Consider the following 21,217-nt stretch of genomic DNA (forward strand, 5'->3'; position numbering starts at 1 on the left):
GTGGCATTCGATTTTCAGTTTTGAGATTCGAATATTCGTTTTTTTTTTTTTTTCAACACGTGACTTCCGTCGCGGACTCATTCTCACTCATGCTTGAAATAATAATAATAAATTAAAAAACACACCGCAACATGCTTTCAATAAAAGCATCGTGCATTTTAAAGATTTAAATTAACAAAAAGTCAGAATAAGACAAAATAAATCCCTTATATAGAATAAAACTAATTGTAATAGATATTACATTTTGTGTCATTTTAAAAACAATTCATTTATTCTTATTCAACTGTTTATAAGCATGCTACCGTGTTCTTTATTTATTACAGTTCATTGAAATCACTGTGTGTTACTAATTTAATTTCTGTTTTGGGATTCATTTGTTTTAAAGAAAGGTTCGTTATTAATACCTTATTAAAGTTCTTGCTCTCAACAGACTTTGTGTTTTGTATCACTTGTGCACTGTCCGTTTTCGGAGCATAAACCTGCCCGTGTAATGCGTACCGGAAACTGTTCTATTTAAAAGATTATTAAATGTTTATTAATATTTAAAGAATGTGTGCCACCTGATCATATTGCACCAAATGCAACACTGCACTCCACTGGGTCTGCCACAACACATTTACGATGCCGAAGAGTGAAACGTGAAGTCGTGAAAGATGATACAAATGCAAACCGACACTATTATTATATATTTAGCCCCACCCACTGAAGCTTCGAATATTCGATATTGATTGCCACCTAAGCTTCGAAGCTCAAAAAATGGCATTCGAAACAGCCCTAACTATCTGGTGTAGTATTTTTGCAGTAAAATATCCAAAAGCCACCAGACTAGTGTCATATATATTGGAGTTGGAACCTTCAGAAAACTTTAACTCTCTTTTTCTTAAAATTGACTTCACTGCTTCTGCCGACTTCAAGCAGGTGTAGCTCAGTCATTTGTCTGATTTAAACTAATCATACATCTTTGCAGGGAATAAAAGATAATATTAATAGAGAATATCAAAATAACAATAACAGAGACTGGTTGGACTCTTGGCTTTTGCCAGCAAGCAGTTGTCTAGCGTCCTCCATGGAACACTTTAGTAACCACAGAGCAAGACCACTCAACAACACTCAAACAACATTGTAGGGGTGAGTAGACTTCGTTCCCTCGACAGCTTCAGTGTTCCTTCATCCTCTTCAGCTCATCATGAGTACTTGCTCTTGCATTGATATTGTTTGTGGTAGGTCACATCTGGCACTTGGTTTATTTCCATTCTGACATTCAGACGTCTTAAGTGCAGACAGCCACGGCCTGATCGCATACTCCAGGTGACATCACACACTTTGCTGTTGACTCACTGTATACTTGTTTGCCTTTTAGAAGGTTTGTTTTTTGTGTGTTTTTTTTTTTTTTGCACTTGTGATATTTTGGCGTATCTGAGTAGCCATCGTACAAACCTGCTGGACTGAGATAAAGGACAAAGCAGCTCAGATTTTAGTTTGTATAAAACACAAGGTGCAAAATATGTCAATCAGCATATAATATAATATATAATTTTTTTTTGTTTTTACATTTGCTCTCCAAACTGTCTAAACAACTATAAAACTATCCTTTTATTATATATATATATATGTATGTATGTATATGTATATGTATATGTATATGCATATATATATATATATATATATATATATATATATATATATATATATATATATATATATATATATATATATATATGTATATGTATATGTATGTATGCATATGTATGTATGTATATGTATGTATGTATATGGATATGGATATGGATATGGATATATATATATATATATATATAAGAAATGATTCTTAGCTGTAGGATAAACTAAGGATAAACAAGTTTAATACTTAAATATGAGCATAATTCATAGCCATAATTAATTGTCTTATTAAACACCACATATTACAATTATATCACTAATACTATTGATCAGCCCAATCCTGCTTTGCTAAATAATCATAATAAAATGTCGTACTTTTGATATTCACAGTCATATTTATAGATAGAAAGTGCATAATTACGTCAATGTTTAGACACTGTAAGCATGGTGAGTTATATTGTCTTTTTATAAATTGTCTACTTTTTAGGAAAAGTCAAAATCTACATACTAAACCATAATATGAAATTGACACATTTTTATTTTTACTATTTTTAAAAAAAAAAATTAACTTACATTTTTTTTAAATAAATTTTGAATTGCTGTATCACATTTATTTAATAATTATCTCATAATTTAAGTTATGCCATAACCAACTTTTGTCAATTTAGTGACTAAGTAGCTCATCATTTAACTTACAATTTTGTCAATTTCGAATTGGTGTAACAATTTTATTTCAAAATTGTGACTTTGTATCTTATCATTTCAGTTATGCCATAACCAACTTTTGTCAATTTAGACTCCAGTCATGACTTAATTCATATTTAATGTCATTATAACTTAGTTTCTCATACTGTAATAAACATGGCCAACCTTTTTATTTTTATTTTTTTATTTTTTTATGTAGCAGAAATAGGCTTGCATTGCGTACAATGGTAGTCTCAGTAGTTTGATAAATGTTGTTGGCTAATAAGACTATGCTGTTTCGCAGACAAGCTAGAAGTCTAAAATGCATATTTGTGCAGTTTTAACTGAAAACAACATGCAATAACACATCTTAAAATATGTCTGTGCCATTGTTTTGTCTGTTCAGTAATGTTTTTTTTGTCGAAGGCATGTTTATAAAAGCTACTTGAATGTGTTAATTGAATGCCTAATCCTGGTTTAATCTAAGCCCTGTCTGTGAAACCGGCCCTATAATTTTGAACAGCTAAAATGACTACACTAAGACTGCCAACAGTCAAACAGACTGCGTGGTAGAGCAGTCATTTATGGTTGTGTCTGATGTGTGCACTGGCACAGACATCCACTGGGTAATGTTTTTTAGGAGGCATTATAGTGCATTTATGCGTATGTGGGTGGGAACATTCCCTGCGAGTGGACATTTCTGTGGGTGTATTTATAAAGAGTTACTCACCGAAGCGACTCTGAAGCCAGCGGTGAGCTCTCAGTACCGTGACCCGATCCATTCACCCATCCAGAGAATCCCTTAATGTCACCACATTTAGATACAAAGTGGAGCTTTTTCATCAGCAACTGTGTGTAGAGCTCTTCCCATCATACATAAAAAGGCAAAATCACTCATTTGAGACTAAACAGAACGGTTGTTTGCCCATAGGTTAACATCAAAGAACATGTTAATCTTTGATTCGCCCTTATTTGAGACTAAACAAAATGATAGTTTACCTTCAGGCCGACATCAAAGAGCATGTTGGTCTGAAACTGATTTTCACCCAGAGAAGGCGAAGCATCAGGGATGCATTCATATATAAAATACCTGAATTTAAATTGATTTGCGTTAAAAATGTTTCATCATTTGACATTCAGGGATCACGCAGCGATACCACACCATGAATCTATCACAGTAGAAAATTTGTAGGCTGGAACAGTGGCCAATTATAGTTAAATGGCCATCATAGAAAAACATTTGATACCACAATTGACCAATCAGAATCAAGTACCTCAGAGGGCAGTGTAATAAACAAGTGATCAGGAGCCCGACGCGAAGCGGAGCGGTTTTACATCACTCTGAAGGGGTTTATTCTGCGATAACCGGCTGGGTGTACATTATCCTGCTTATTACACAGCTACTAGTCTCAAATAAATAATTATTAGACACAAAATATTGTCTTGAGATTAAATATTTTATTAGCTCTTATGCAAAGCGTCCACGAAGAAAAACAGCTCTAACCTGCTTTAAGCCTTTATCTATTGCTGAAGATTTGCCATATGCCCTTGCTAAATGTTGAAAATGAATGCTGAAAGGGTTAGTTCACCCAAAAATGAAACAAAGCCTATGATTTACTCACGCTCAAGTTATCGTAGGTGTACATGACATGCTTCTTTCAGACAGATACAATCGGAGTTATATTTAAAAAGTCCAGGCTAACGTTAATCCAAGTAGTAGTTGTAGTTGTTTGAAATCCATAAAAAATGCAGCTGTCCGTCAAATAACGTGCTCCACACGACTCCGATGGGTTAATAGAGCCTTCTGATTCAAATCGATGCGTTTGTGTAAGAAAAATATCTATATTAAAAACGTTATAAAGGAAACCTGCCTTGAAGTCTTCCATTGTAACCCACGGCTGTTTAAGCCACAAGATGGCGCCAGCGTTAAGCATAGAAGTAGTACCGGTCAGGATAACTCCAAGGGGGTAATCTAGCGCTCGGAAAGCGCTCCACCCCTAGGGGCGGCCATTGCTAACCAAGCCATCACCTGCTGTTAGCATCCCATTGACTCCCATTCATTTTTGAGTCACTTTGACAGTGAATAACTTTACATCTGAGACGTTTAAAGACTCCATTTGTCCATTGTTTATTTCTAAAGAAACATGACAATGTATAAAAGGCTCCATTACCTTGTATCTTACACTATCGCCCCGCAGCAGCTGTTTTTGTAAAAATAGGCTAACGATTGCGTCATAACCAACGCGACCCTGTCGCACAGTTGAGAAATTACCGTATAGACCTGAGGAGACGCTCACAGGCAATCTTTTACTGTCTATGAGACAATCAGGGGGACGTGGAGACATGTCCTGGAGACTAGTCTGATAAAGTCAAGGGGGAAGAATGGGGAGAAGCCCATAGTGAGCCAAAAGCAACGGGAGAAAATATTTAAACAACGTGATTCAGCTTTTGCTTTCCACATCTACTAGAAGACTCACAGCTGTCAGACAGGAGGCTCACGTCACATCTACGTCGTCAAGCTCAGTCTGAGCCTGCGCAGTTCGCTCAGCCATCAGGAAGTGAGTGCCCCTAGGTTGACTTCATTCTTTCGCCGTAGACGTCAATGGGAACGCTCCGTCCATTTCTTTTACTGTCTATGGATAACTCGTAGTACCCGGATGAGCGGGTGTTATCTGGAAATAACATACCGCTGGAATGCGCGAATCAGACCAATCAGAATCAAGTATTTCACAGAGCCGTGTAATAAATCATGATAACTCACGAGTTGAGTATTTGCACTAAATCTGCACATATTTGGCTTACACAAACTTCCCCAGCAAAGTGAGTAAACATAATAAGTAACCAAATTAGCTAGGTATTTGACTGTTACCCGCTACAGTCGATTTTTTTATTTTTTTATTTTTATTTAATTTTTTTACCCCTATTTGAAATTGGCGTGTGTTAATTTCAATACCCGGTCAGGTTACAAAAGAAAATATCATGCACTACTACGTCAACTTTAAATGATTATCGGCCAATATATCAACATGATGTGTTTAGTGGGCCTCATTCTAGAGGTCTTCACGGGTCCAAAAATTCGCACCCGAACCCGAAGAGACCCGCAATGTTCAACACAGACCCGACCCGGACCCGTCTATTATTTCAAAAACTGGACCCGGACCCGTGCAGATCCGAAAAATGCCAAAAATATATTACCCGGAACCGACATGGACCCGTCTATTATTTGATAGCTGGAACCGAACCCGCCGGGAAGACACAGACGCGACTGGACCCGATTGTCTCATATTACACAATATAACGTTACTGCTGTTAACAAGTTAATGAACAAGCTGCGAAAAATAACTTTGTCTCAGTCAGCCTACCTAACGATAGCCTATATAGCCGTTGTCTCCCTTCCTTGTACCTTGATTGTGATATTACAATATTCCTCATTAATTGTTCCAAGCAGGCTTAATTCACTCATTTCAGCAGTAAAAGTCAATTTTATTTCACAGTGACGGATTTATGAGTTAATTCGCATAATAACTTTGACTGTTTGCCCTTTTGAACTAATAACTATTGCTCGTTTAGTGCCATGGCCGCTTGCGTTACCATTATTTATTTGCCATAATCTCTCTGAGCCAAGTCTGACTAGCAGAACTTTAAGATTAAACAAGACGGTTCATTCATATTATTTTTAAAGTCATTACAGTCACTGCGGAAGCTCGGGTTGCCATAGAAACATGACACGCGCTTGAGACTGCACTCGCGCGTCAGCTGGAGCAACCTGAAATATGAGCCTTTTTTTACGCAATGTGAGCATCACAGAAAACATTTATGTGACAGTTCACCTGAGGTCTTGTTGCTGATTTGAAATATATTCTTGAGTACATTATTACTGCGCGCATGCATTAAATCCGCCCGCTTTCTAAATGGCTGAGAGAGCGCGCGCGCGTGCGCGCGCGAGAGAGAGAGAGAGAGAGAGAGAGAGAGCGCGCGAGAGAGAGAGAGAGCGCGCTTGTGTTTTTGTTGTTGTTGTGTATTTCTAAACCTCATTTCCCGGCTCACACTTTTCTTATCCTAATTTAGCAATTTGTAAGTTACACAAAACACAAGCCGCGCTGACTCTCACGACCAGGTGTTCTCCAAGTCCGATTGACGTATTACATAGGCTACAACATTAACAGACCCGGGAACCGAAGTAATAGATTGGGACCCGACCCGGACCCGGCTGACGATTTAAAAAATAGACCCGAACCCGTACGGGTCCCGGGTCGGATGCCGGGTCCACGGGTCTCGGGTTCCCCCTGAAGACCTCTACCTCATTCATAAAAACACAAGAACAAATATCTGTTTAAATTGCTTTTAAATCATTCATGCAGTAGATTGATTTAGGCAATTTACGTAACAATGCTTTTATATTCTGCTTGGGATTTATGAATGAACCTGATGCATTTGTATATGTGGGGCCTCTACAGAAACGTTGCAATATATATTCATTAATGGGTTCGCTCTCTTTCAGTTTCTCCCGCACATGCTTCATTCACTGCATCTGCAGTCTATAGGTTTTGGAATGAACGAGTCGATGACTCATCCCACTTTGCTGAAGCCTTTAGGGATGGAGAGAGAGAGAGAATGAGAGAGACAGAGAGGATGAGAGATGGTTTGGAAAAAGATCCAAGTGCTTTTTGGTTTATTTGATGGATAATCCTTCAACAATTAGCTGGGTGCAGGGTTCAACAAGCTTAATCAATACGCCTATTTTATATCCCACATGCACGTACACCTCTGCATGCCAGGTTGTCTTTGCATAACTCTTGGGGCGGTAAACACAGATTCCATGCACGGATAAATTTGTGTGGGCTTTCCAATTTAAACAAGGGATTTATCATACCCCATTGAATACTGTCCAAGGAATGAGGATGAAAGCATATTATCCCAGTGAGCTTGACTTCCCCCAACCTTTCTTTCTCTATTGCGTTATTCTTTGAAGCATCAGGAGAGGAGACAGTGGGATGTTCGCCAAATCGAGTTTCTTCTGTTCCGTAAACATCGCTGTGGTCTTTTCCTTCCTCTGTGCATGCAGACAGACGTCACTCAGCCCATCGGGGTGTGATGGAGTGCTTGTTACACAGCTGTGAAGGATGCAAATAAAATATTTAGCATTCAAAAAAAAAGGCTCCTTGTTAAATTTCTCCATACTGCACAGAAGGCGGGGAGGTTATTAAATTATTACCGTCTAAGCGTAAGCTGTACTTTGGTGATCCTTCTATCTGTTTACTCGACCTGCATGTCACCTTCCCTAGATGCAGTCGGCCAACACTAGTGACTCTCTAATCCACTAATGGAACGGTGTAGGACCCTCTCAACAGGTGACAAACTGTTAAGAGGATAGAGCCTCCATTACACCTCAAGAAAGAAAGAAAGAAAATTACTTACAACTAATCAGACAACAGATAATCAGCAATGCCAATTTGGAGCTGGGTTAAAGTTTTTTAATTAGCAATTAGCCTAGATGAGGGGGTTTGTGGAATTGAGTTTGATTTGATTATTTCCAGGGCCAGTGTAATTAGACCCAGAGAGTGTGACACATTCCCAGTGTTTCAGGCTGGATTAGCTGCAACTAAGAGCAGTCATTCCTGGATCCAAGAGCACAGACTTGAATCCATTTGCACTGTCAAAGCGACTGGAAGTCATTTCCTTACTAGAGGTAAAGTTTTGAGGTGACGTAAAGGTGTGCTCATAATGTTGAGTTTTGTGTGGAACTTTATGAAACAATGACCATGAAGTTCATGTGATCCACTTCTTGATACGGTTCGAGAAGGTACACTTACAAACAGTACAGCGACTGGACCCCCCAAGTAGAGATTTTAGAAGTTCCACAAACTTTGGCTTTATGTAGGTTTGACTGTGTTTGCACGTGCTCTTCTTTTATTGCCATGTAAAAATGAAGACCACTGCATTTGCCAGGCTGGGCTAATAGCCTCGGACCTGTAGCACCCAGCCTAAAACCATGCTGCGTTTCCACCGTTGGGCCAGAAGCTCCACAACTCTTCACAAAAACCCAGCCGTAACACACCTCTCTGGAACAATACCACACAAACCCATCATTTCACCAACAAATGGAAGTTTTACCAGAAAACTAACCAGAAAGATGTCACTGGAATCTAGCAAGACTGCAAAACGAACGTGAAAAAAAAATGTCTGTTTATTGGCATTTTTGTCATTTACTTAAAGATTTAACACCCAAGCATTGATGCTTTTCCACATTTTTACAAGTGATACACCGACGATACACAAGATATACATCATAATGAATGTATTTGTATCAAGATGGTGCTTTAGTCTCACAGAAAAAAAGTGGCATTTTATCATTGTTTCTCAAAAGAAAGGAGTCACAGGACAGTATGTTTACATCACGTTTAGAAGGAATGATCATTCTACAAAATTTCCACCAAAAATACGACCTGAGGAACACTTTCTCCAGTGACCATCCCAAAAAAGTCATATTTCAGAAACAGAGGACGCTCCCTATTGCTTTATTTTGTGATATATGCGGCGGTAGATATGGATCAGACAATCGGGTAAAAAGAGACGTTAAATCTGGTTTCTTCAAGTGTACCATTTTTATTATTAAAAGACTATGTGTCATTTTTAAAAGACGCATAGTCTTTTGCATCGCAACCAAATATTTCTGCCTTCTGTTTGTGATCTGATGTGGATTCTGATCCACCGTATAAGTAATCTTAAACACTCGCTGCTGTCTGAAAGTGAGTTTTAAGCTCAAATGATTTTAAAGTCTGTTAGCTGGTATATGAAATCATCCACGACGCTGCTGTCTCCAGACTCAGAAAAATTCTGCTTTTGTTCGTAACCACTCCTCAAGCCGGACTGGCCCACTTTGGACCAAGGTATTTGGTGGGGCAAAAAACCCTGGCCGTTGGCCCAGAGGAAGCCCCGACGAGTCCTAATCAAGCCCAGAGCGTGACGGTGGAAACGCAACTGACCCTGGCACACACTAGCCCCACTTTTTGCCCGACGGTGTAAACACAGCTATTGTCTTGAAGGGCCGACTACCTGCTGGAGGTGTATCTCTCAAGTTCAGAAACTAGAACTAAGAAATGGAGTGCTCCATCGGGGCTGTCTGTCAGGATATCAACTAAGGATGAATTTAACTCAACTGACACGTCTGTCAGGTTGTAGTCTAGTGTTCCTATTCATCTTATTGGATTTCAGTAAAGCATTTACTGAACATCCAGAGAGGGCAGTAAAAGGGTTGTGTTTGCCATCAGAACTAGCAGATCTCGATGATGTTGGCTTTCGTTGCCAATCCACAAAATGTGTGTTTTAGAGCTGCAGAGTGATAGTTTCTGTTTAAACTTGTCGGTTCTGGTTGTGTTTGTCTGAGAGAGAAAAGATATAACGGCTGGTTATTCTCAGAACAGAATGGCCTGTTTGGAGTTATTCTTGGCTCGGTGCGTGTGTGTTTTTCTCGTCCTCTACGTGTTTGTTGATGTTTCCTCTAGAAGGCTGGCACTGGGGGTCCACGTCAGCAGAACAGCAGACCGCCCATGCTCTTCAGGATCTGAAATGAGAGGGAAAGAAATAGAAAGAGGGAGGGGATGTGGCCTTTTGTGTCTGATCTCTGTTTGTGCTTGTGCGTCAGTCTGATGTAAAAGTGTGGGTGTCTTTTTTTTCTTTCTGTTCTAGCCCATCCCCTTTTTTTCAACACCCAGCCCATCCTTCTTTTACCGTTACTGCCCATTCATCCTCTTACCTTCCTAGCCATCCCCTTTTTTGTACTACAGTCATTCATTCATTCATGCTTCTTGTCTTGGCTGCCGCAGACGGATACGATATTAGTATCTCTCCACGCCCCCGCCAAACCATATCATAAATCAGAAATCGATCATCTTACTCTAGGGGGTCTCTGATGTAGAATTGGATCAGGTTCCTCCCACGCTCAGAGTATTTTGCGTCTGAGTTGACCTGATGCAGGGCCGTTAGTCTGAGTCATTAGTCATCAATTAGTCTGCTTGAGTGTCTCCTAAAACAAGCTTCAAAGCCAGCACAGCACTCCACATCAAAGTGAAGAGCTAATAGTCCTCTATGCTCTTTGTAGTACTACAAGGCTTATTATAAGACAAGATAATGATTTTAATAGGATGCATTGAGTAATGTTATGCATGAGTAGTAGTGTTGTTGTTGTTTTTTAAATATTAGTATTAGTGGTTGACCAAAATGGTGTTTTAAAAGCTAATATTGTTGTCAAAAGTACCGACCACAATACCAAATCGGTACAGAGATGTTAAAAATGTGACTCTTTGAGAGCTGTAATCGTAAACACGAGAGACGTGAGATTGAGGAGGGGCCGTTTGTCTGACCAACCTATGGGAAACGGAGTGCAAGTTTAGGAAGTCCATCTATAAAAGAATTCAATATTTTTGCAATTTACTTTTTGGCCACTAGTGGCGCACTTTAATTTTTTGGTTCAGAATTTAGCCGACGCAAACAGAACACTGTGCTTCATCACTGACAAATGAATGACGTTAGTGTACGGCACGACCAGTGTTGTCTAGACGATTCCTAAATAAATGACCTTATTCTTATAGCACATACAGCATGACCAGTGTAGGCCAACTAATATAAATGCATAGCTTAAAGTCCCCATGTAGTCAATAAAATCAAAGTCCATATAAGACAAGTCATTTCACTCGGCGGCCATCTTTAAAACGCATCTCGGGCATTCAAGTACATCTCTTTGAACGGGGAAACTTCAAATTGTCAAATCTTCGCCAAGCTTAGTATTAAATTTCACATTTAAAAATGATCCAATGAAATCTGATAACAGCAGTCTCATACATTTTGAATCTTGACAAAAAACAGCAGTTTTCAGTCTGGACACAGCTAATGCACATGCACATCTCTCAGAACACTGCCAGTTTTTATAGCAACCGGAGCTTGTAACGGCAGCTGCAGTGATGCTTTGAATAATCAACGATTAGCTCTTTCATTTAGAAGGTGGAGCTTATTCACCATATTGGATGTTTAATATGCAAAAGAGCCCCGCCTCCAGTCACTCGCACCAGCACAGAGAACTCTGAGAACCACTCAGTCAGCTTTACTCAAGTTACTGTAGTAAATGCCACACAAAGGTATTGCTCTTTTCAACATCGGAAACATAATGGACACATTGACTACAATATCAAACAGCAAATTATGTGTTCCTAATGTTACACAAACCTCCGCGTCAGACAGCTGCCTATTAAAAATCAGCATCCTTAGAAATGCTTTGGACTTCATAGGATGCCATAGTTCATCATAACATCATGATACAGTACCCAATCTTTCATATCAACAGAAAAATATACCGGGATAACCTGGCTTTTCTTGAGACTCCCCTGCTTCGCAGCATAGTAGACCTAATAATGATGATATGCTAAAGCCCGCCCACGCATTTGACGTGATTGGTTACAGGGTAGTTTGTGATGTACGAAACACCAGCAACACCTGTCTTTTTTCACTGCAGTTTTAGGCCACATCCACGCGAAGCCAGAGCTTTCCCCATCCAATCTTTTTGCAAGAAATATCTGCGTACACACTCAAAATGATGTAGTATACATGCCAGACCAGTGGTGGAGGAAGTACTGAATCTCTGTACTTAAGTAAAAGTACAAATAACCAGAGGCATATTTACTTAAGTAGAAGTAGAAGTACTACAACGACAATCCTATTTAAGTAAAAGTAAAAAATACTTGATTTTAAATTTACTTTTAGTATTTAAAGTAAAAGTACTTGTATAACAATTTATTCTCTTAATGTCTATATTCTAATAATTAAAAAGAAGAAAACAGTATGGGCTGTGGCGTTTTAATTAAGTTAGTTTTGGGTTAATGTAGGCTAATTGTGATTCTCATCTGTTGCCCATTTTACATTCTGACTCACAATATCAGGGCGATCTGCAGAGTTAAATATCAATATTCAGAAGTAAAATTTTCATCAGCTTTGATGTATTTAAATCTTCATATTTATGAGGATTAATCTTAAATATAGGATATGCTTCAGCTTTCCTTTTATATTCTTAAATTTGATCAATAAATTAAATTAGAATAACGCTATATGGTTGTTAAATTAAATAATTTACACAAATTACTTTAACTGCATTAAATAATGTTATGAGATTGTTTTAACTATATATTTTAATACAATAAGAAACGTTGGAAAGAATGTTTAAACATGAAACTAAACTACCAGTAGGTGGCGGCAGGTCTTAATGAGTGAGTCATTTAGTCGGTTCGTTCAAACGGCTGATTTGTTCATGAATAAGGCAGTCGTGTACGAACAGCTCATTGAATAGTTGATTCAACCGATTTATTCAAACGCTGAATCATTCATTAACACACTATTGCTGTGAGATGCGTTGTGGTTCTGATGTGGAAATATGATCTGATCTTGGAAATATTTTCGCTGCTGTAATAGAACAAAAGCAGTTTATATTGCATCTGAAATGTAAGTGACTAATTTTAATTAATTGTTTATGGAACTGCCATGAAATCAGTGTCACATTTTCAGTCGTGATGGTATTCAGTAAAACAGCACTCTTGGTCGTGTCATGTGATGTTTTTTAACTGTATTATATGTTATAAAATATAAAAACCGTCACATATTTACTGCAGTATGTTACTGAGTTTCTCTGTATGAGCAGCATTGGTTTGTTTCCATTTCTCCTCGAGAGGCGGCACGATTGTCAACGGTGCAACCGTCAGTTCAAACATTAGCCTATTATCCATTAATTATCCAAACAAACCTTAATCTCGAGCCCTGAAACTGATCAGAAAATGTAACGAAACGTTGTAGAAATGTAGTGGAGTAGAAAGTAAAATATTTGCTGCAAAGTGTAACGAAGTAAAAGTAAAAAGTATGCACTATTGAGTCTACTTAAGTAAAGTACAGATACGTGAAAAATGTACTTAAGTTAAGTAATGAAGTATTTGTGCTTCGTTACATTCCACCACTGTGCCAGACCGGTATATGGCACTATAATTCTGCCACAGAAATACATTAAAAACAGAGAAGAAGAGTTTTGTGGCTAGAAGGTGTCCAGCAATGGTAGAATGTGAGGCAAAATCTCATGATAAAATGATAATTACCAGATTGTTTTGTATTACACCCACACCTACCCTAAACCTACTCTTACAATAATGCAAATACAGTAATTAAATGATGCAATAATGATGTGCGCGTACCCGTAGTTGTATCGGATAGTCTTTAAAGGGTTAGTTCACCCCTAAATTCAATTTATGGCATTAATGACTCACCCTAATGTTGTTCCACACCCGTAAGACCTCCGTTTATCTTTGGGAAACAGTTTAAGATATTTTATTTTAGTCAGAGAGCGTATCTAAGTGTATGCACACTTTACATCAGTTAGTTCATTAGAATCTCTTGAAGCATCGAAAATACATTTTGGTCCAAAACTATCAAAAACTACGACTTTATTCAGCATTGTCTTCTCTTCCAGTCTTCCAGTGTTTTCAAACCTCAAATAAAGATTCAAACGGTTATGAATCAGCGTATCGATTCATGAATCGGATCGCCAATGTCACGTGATTTCAGCAGTTTGGCACGCGATCCGAATCATGAATCATGAGGTCTTACGGGTGTGCAACGACATAAGGGTGAGTCATTAATGACATAAATTTGATTTTTGGGTGAACTAACCCTTTAACGTGCGATGACAATCACCCTTTCACAAAATATATGGATTGGCTGTACACACGAAAACACAAGGGTGTCAGTTTCAGATTTATCCATTCTGGCTTTAAAAAAATCTGGTTTCAGGATCTGTCTGGATGAAACGCTGATACGCTACAATTTTCTTTATAGCCAAGCGCATCTCCGTGTGGACGGGGCCTTTAAGAGAAAACACTCAACAATGCCGTTAACTTATGAATTTTCGTATGGTTTGTCTAAAAGCATATTAAAAACACCACATACATGTATATAAACAACACTTAACTTGATTTTTAACACAGGGTATCTTTAAATATGTTAATTTATCATGAAATGTGACCACATTAAGTGAACATTAGCACATGTCTAGGTAGCATTGAACTCTTTTATTTAAAAAAAAAACCTGTTTTGCATAACCTTTCAGAACACAGTTAATATCAAATATAAAACGCAAGAGTTATTCTGGTCGAAAGATCAGACATTTCTCTTTTTAACATGTCACCAACCCCATACACACTCATTTATACACGGAGACCCACTTTGACGCTGATTATAGAGCAGCGACGGCTTACGCGCGCCATAATTACTTCCAGCAAACACTCGCTGATTATGTGAGTTAGTCTGTTCATGGAGTGAAAACAGCTGCGATCCGGGCGAGGGGAGGATGTGAGCTGCGAGCTAATACAAAAGTGACACATGATGTAGAAACAAGAACCATTAAACCGCCCCATGTTTGTGTGTTTGTGCATCTGAAATCCTTGTGAAAGTCTGAGATGATATTTTTTTTAAACAGTTTGGCTGTAACCCAAGGTTTGGTAGATCAGTGAGGAGAGCAGGTCAGTGTGTTCCTCCATTACGCTACATCATTTTATCTCTTCATTGTGTTTCTCTGGTGTGGCTTGTATATAATATAATATAATAGTGATGCTGTTTCCCCGAAAGACAACGTCAGAGAAAGCTGTGGAAAATGTGTGACTTGAATAGTGATCTGAATGTTTGAACTCAATGGCCACTCGAAGTTCTGCTGCTGTTGGACTGGACTTAACTTAGAGGAGAAAATATTGTGTTATCAAGTTAACAAAACTGTACGTTTCAATTGCCAAGATTAGATATTCATTATCCATTATTTATTAGATATTTCCTGTCCTTTAGCTCAAATATTACAGCATGGTCATGGGTTCGATTCCCAGCAAAAGCCGATGTATATGTGTACCTAGAATGCAAGTCTTTTAGGATAAAAGTATATATGTAATAACCTAGAAATCTAGACGCACCCTAGCTGCAGCAAATCTAATCTGCAGCGAGTGTCGTCTAGCAGCTCTCAATACACTTCTGAGCTGTTAAAACCAAACTCTGGTCAGTCCAATCACATCGTGTATACAGTCGGTGGGTGGGGCTTAACATAATGACGGCAGAGTTGCGCTTGAGTGCTTCTACTAAACAGAGGCTGGCGAACGGCGATCTTTTGATTTGGCTTTGACTGCGACTCTGGAAGACTTGGCTTTTTTCTGAGAAAAGAACGGCACTGAAGTCATTCTTAAGAAGGGAAAATGTGTTCGGGGTTTTGCTGACCGGATACGGCGAAAGTTTAATCTTTCAACGAGCCCCGCTTCAAACATCTTGATGTGGGTCTGGCTTGTCAGGCTATATACTTAATGCATAAATATACAACAGTTTTTTCTTGTTCTTGAATATATTTGACATTTATTTCTGGTTCTCAAATCTGATTGGCTGAGAGCTTTTTCCAGCCATGCGATATTCCTCCAGTATCAGCACTGGAACTGTTTTACCGTTTGTATCACTCCGCTTAATATTATGGACATTGACATGAAGATAATACACTTGTTCAGTTGTATAGTTACATGCACTATTTATCATATAATATCATTATGCTCTACATATTACAATTAGCCTAAATGAAGCGACTCAACGTTCCTTCTAAAGTGATGTTTTTGAACCAGTAACAGAGGCTTGGGCTCAACTGTTAAACTATTACTCCTTTAGATTTGAATCTGTGGCAGAATGAAGTAGTTCTGAACAAAACAGGGTTTTTAAAGACACTCCGTTGTTGTTTCAAACACTTGGGTTGTCAAACTGTTATATTTCATGTTTTTGATTTAATATTTAGATAATCTAATCAATTATGGCAAAGATTTAAGCCCTTTAAAAGCACTTTTACTTGAATGTTGAAGTCTGTTGCTATATGCTATGTAGATTTTTTTTTTTAAATCCATAAATATTATATTCATTCCTAAGTATAATTGCATATTTAATAAAATAGTAAATTGAATTAATATTTAGAATGCCTATTTAGATTGAATGAATATTAAGATTGTTTTTGTTGTTTTTTTATATGTATGTATGTGTGTATACACACACACACACACACACGCGTACGTGTGTATTTGTGTATATATATATATATATATATATATATATATATGTGTATATATATGTGTATATATATATATGTGTGTGTATATACTACATAAATAATACATTTAATTAGTTTAGTTTATATTTTAAGTATAATTTTATTAAATATAATATATATTAAATATCAAATATATACGTTTTTGCCCTGCAGAATGGTGTAGTTAGGGTGTCTACTAGCAGAAGTTAACTTGACCATGCTAGCTAAAATATCGACCCCTTATAGTCTGTAGTTGTAGTGCCGAGGACTTTTACCTTTTACCTGTGACTGGCGACTCTAGTCTGGGGAGGTGGAGCTAGAAACCTTTGCACTACAGAGAGTAGGAAGAGGATGAAAAGCAAATACAAGCCCACACACACAATCCTGTTCTTCGTGGAGGACTGTTATTTTCTCTGTTTCTTTGCCCTTTTACAATGAGTGAAGGAACTTCACCTGCACAGCAGGACGGAGGTCTGTGTTTGCTTGTCATTTTGCGTTTGTGTGTGTTTGCGCTGTCCTTTGCATCATCCCGCTCTAACAAGCTCTCCGAGTCTTTTCTGAAAGTGAAAGTGTCAGATTGCAAAGGAAGGCATGAAAGAGCTGATCTGTAACAGGCTTTGCTGAGTCAGTTTTTCCTGGAACAAACCCTCCAGTGCTAAAACTTCCACAGACTCCGGCGTTTATCAGTGTTTCTTTACCCAGCTGAGTAAATTTCAGGACTTATTTGCATTGACGTTGTAAATATGCTTATCAATGTTTGGCCAAAAACTGAACTCTTATGATGTGGAAGTGAACTGCACACAGCTGTAATAAATATGACAGATTTTCCGACCTACTTTGTGTTTAAAGGTTACTTAAAAATGTATATTCTGTCATTTACTCACCCAATGACAAATTAGTGTCACACCACATGGCATTTTAATGTAGATTACACCATGACGTTTTTCCCCCACGTAAAAATTGCTAGCATATTCCTTATACCTTGAATACAAGTGTATCTTAATCATTATTTTAAAAACTATTATGAAAATATATTTTTTCAAAGAATATTTCATTTATGGTGGCGCCACATATGATTTCACCAATAAAAGTTTTCAAACAGATAAAAAATACTGTAGTAATACTAATAAAAACTACTTATTTTAATAGTAATAATACTTATAATATTAGTAATTAGAGCTACACGATTACTCATTATATCATTAAAAGATTACAATCTCAATTCCAAGTGATCTTGTTCCTAAATGCAAAAGATTCAGCTTTGTCTAAACCTTTGAGGGGTTCGATCACAGTGAACTTTCAGATCTGTGTTGGCGCTGCTGCTGAGCCAGAGAGAGCAGTTGTCATGTATAGTATAAAACAGCTTCAAAAACATCTTTTCAACCACACAGTATTATTTTTTTCTCTCATACAATAATTCAAATTATCACAGAAGCACTGGGATAAACGTTTGTAGTTCGGATATAAACACTGATGTCTATGGTAGCGATCAAAATAGAGTAACTTGAAGGTAACTTGATGCTTATATAAAGATTGGTTCTGTTACATCTTTACACCAGTAGGTGGCGACATGTGACTGTCAATAAATGCATTTGTCATTGAATCAAAGGGATTTGTTTAAAGGAACACTCCACTTTTTTGGAAAATAGGCTCATTTTCTGATTCCCCTAGAGTTAAACAGTTGAGTTTTACTATTTTCGAATCCGTTCAGCTGATCTCTGTATCTGAGGGTAGCACTTTTAGCATAGCTTAATCTGATTAGACCATTAGCATCGTGCTCAAATGACCAAAGCGACGGAAAATGAAAAGTTGTGATTTTCTTGACAGATATAGCTTGGAACTGTACTCTCATTTCTGAGTAATAATCAGGGAACTTTGCTGCCGTAGCATGGGTGCAGCGGCTCAATTATATTACACAGCGCCTGAAAATAGTCCCCAGCACGCTCTTTGTGCAAGCAGATTGTCACGTTGGTTATGTTGAAGGAAGTTTGCCTTTTTTTTTTTTGCCTATATTTTTGCTGCATAATAGGAAAAATATTGAAAATCTGGTCATTTGAACAAGATGCTAACAGTCTATAATCTGATAAAATTATCTATGCTAAGCTAAAGCTATGTTAAAAGTGCTACCGCCAGACCCGGAGATCGGTTAAGTGGATTAAAAAACGGTAAAATTCAACTGTTTAACTCTAGGGGAGTTGGAAAATGAGCCTATTTTCAAAAAAAGTGGAGTGTTCCTTTAAAAATGCTGATTCAATTAATAACAAAATAAATTAAGTCTTTGAGTAAGTCATTGAATCATTCATTCACATTTTCCTATTTCCTTTTTTTGTGCTAATTATTTCAAATTAATAAAAAATAAATAAAAAACGACGACATTTTAATAGCCTGCAGAAATTAATATTTTGGCTGAACCTCTAGTAAATGACATGTTATTTTGATTAGTTTTCTCGTGGGAGTATCGTCATCTTCATTTAAAAAAAAAATGTGATTCTCAGTTTGTTCAGAATCGTGCAGCTCTAGTAGCAGTAAGAATAATAACAGTTAGCATAATGCGATTAACATGTCTCAATGATTTGGTCGCAAATAGTTTTTTTAAAGTCTCTCATGATCACCGTGGCTGCGCTTATTTGGTCAGACATGAATAAAAACGACAATGTTGTAAAATATAATTACAATTTAAAATACATGTTTTTCATTTCAATATATTTTAAAATGTGATTTATTCCTGGCCTGGCAAAGCTGAATTGCTTGAACCACTGACTTAATATATTTATTGCTCACAATGTTTTCTCCACAGGTCCTGCTCAGGTTCCCATGATGTCCCCAAACGGTTCAGTGCCTCAAATCTATGTGCCTCCTGGATACGTTCAACAGGTGAGTCATTATAGTACTATGATTTTTATAGGTATGATATTTATTTTGGTTTGCTGAAAAGGATGCAATTTTCAGTCTAATTTACCTTTATGGCCCAAACCTGTTGAGGTTTTCTCCACAGGTTTGGGCCGTACAAACCTTCCTACCTAACAGTGTTTTCAGGCATCATGGGTGCTGTCGATGGGAAGGCTGTTCCAAACATTAGTCAGCAAAATGATGCTGCCTTAGGAGGCTTTCACACTAGAAGCACAGGGGAATAGATTAACTCTTTCTTCGCCTGCGTTTTGTTTTATTTTAGGTTGCCAGCCATTGCCAAGACCCATGGAGTATTTTGTTGTGTGAATATCTGAGCATGCAATATATCAAAAGAAAGAATAGTCCCTCTGCTTTTAAATGTTTCATTCTAGCTTCATGCTATCCTTTTTTTATCAACACTTAAATATGGGTAAGTTTAATAAAAAAGCAACAATTTGAAAAAAACATTTTTTGTCAAAGACTACATCAAGATCATATTCAGAGCGCTGATCAAACACAGAAGAAGGAGATCAAGTCCATCAACACCCCTAATGCTCGCAGAGTCCTGTAGCTCATCCTGGGTCCACATCTCATTCAGTAACATTAGGCAGTTTTGATTTATATGTTTAATGTTCATGATCACGTTATTTTACATATGCATCTGATTACATATGCATTTTGTTGCATCTTCTTTGTCTGTGTTTTGATCAGGAGATTCAGTACTCATTCAGAAGATGCGTAATAGTCCCCCAAAACACAGAAAATTCTTTTTGGCGAGGAAGCATTTTCTCACAAATAACGGAAAATTCTGTGTTTGGCAAGGAGCGTTTTCTCACAAATAACGGAAAATTCTGTGTTTGGCAAGGAAGCGTTTTCTCACAAATAACGGAAAAATCTATGTTTGGCAAGGAGCGTTTTCTCACAAATAACGGAAAAATCTGTGTTTGGCGAGGAAGCGTTTTCTCACAAATAACGGAAAAATCTGTGTTTGGCGAGGAAGCGTTTTCCCACAAATAACGGAAAAATCTGTGTTTGGCGAGGAAGCGTTTTCTCACAAATAACGGAAAATTCTGTGTTTGGCGAGGAAGCGTTTTCTCACAAATAACGGAAAATTCTGTGTTTGGCGAGGAAGCGTTTTCTCACAAATAACGGAAAATTCTGTTTGGTGGGAAAAGAGTTAAAGTAATCCCCACAATGGTGTATAATTCAACAAAGATGGCAACGTTTATCTGGCCAATACTGACCCAGAATGCTAGATCAGAGATCGGAGGGGAGGAAAAAAATGATCCGAGACCTAACCAAGACAAACCATGGGAAAATCTAACGTGATTTTTGTGATTTTCATGGTAACCTGAATGAGTGTCCCTTATTTTGGCTTCTTATTTTCCTTTTATTTTATTATTATTTTTAGTATTATTTCAAGAATAAAATAAATATATCGAATTGATATTGGAATCGGCAAATAGCCAAAGCTGCGGCATCGGTGTTGGAAGTGAAAAAGTGGTGTCTGGACATCCCTAGATTTATCTATTAGTTTTTAGGAAGAGCCCAAGTAAAGGCCCCAATATGCTGATTAAGTTCTTTTTTTGTTCTCATATAAGCAGCATTTTAAACAAAAAGCTGAGAAAATCTAATCAAATTTTTATCAAAGGCAACATCCAGATCAGATTCAGAATGATGATCAAACACATGGAGTAGATCGAGTCCATTAACATGAACAAAATAATATTTTTTTGTTCTTCCTTGTCATTTGTTTGTCATCTTTGCTTTAGCTGAAGTGAAGCAAAATAATGTTTCATGACAACATGATGAACCTGAGAAGATTTCCATGTCAAAGAAGGCGGACCAATTGTAGTTCGAAGGTGTTAACCTGCCAGAGTAAACTTTTCCTGTATAGTT

At 37.6% G+C, this 21,217-nt stretch overlaps 1 protein-coding gene across 5 annotated transcripts in view; it reads left to right on the forward strand.

The window, feature by feature from the left end:
- The window catches only part of fndc3a (fibronectin type III domain containing 3A), a 118,536-nt gene that overhangs the window by 58,416 nt on the left and 38,903 nt on the right, over nt 1-21,217 (forward strand). For 4 of the 5 annotated variants that reach the window (XM_067450176.1, XM_067450178.1, XM_067450179.1 and 1 more), the window contains one exon: nt 19,227-19,303. In XM_067450176.1, the coding sequence (XP_067306277.1) occupies nt 19,227-19,303 (77 nt within the window). Of the gene's footprint in view, nt 1-16,763; nt 16,901-19,226; nt 19,304-21,217 lie in introns of those variants that run through there. The other variant, XM_067450180.1, reaches the window with a different exon arrangement.

The sequence above is a fragment of the Pseudorasbora parva genome, chromosome 8 (genome assembly GCF_024679245.1).
Source record: "Pseudorasbora parva isolate DD20220531a chromosome 8, ASM2467924v1, whole genome shotgun sequence".
Taxonomy (NCBI): Eukaryota; Metazoa; Chordata; class Actinopteri; order Cypriniformes; family Gobionidae; genus Pseudorasbora; species Pseudorasbora parva.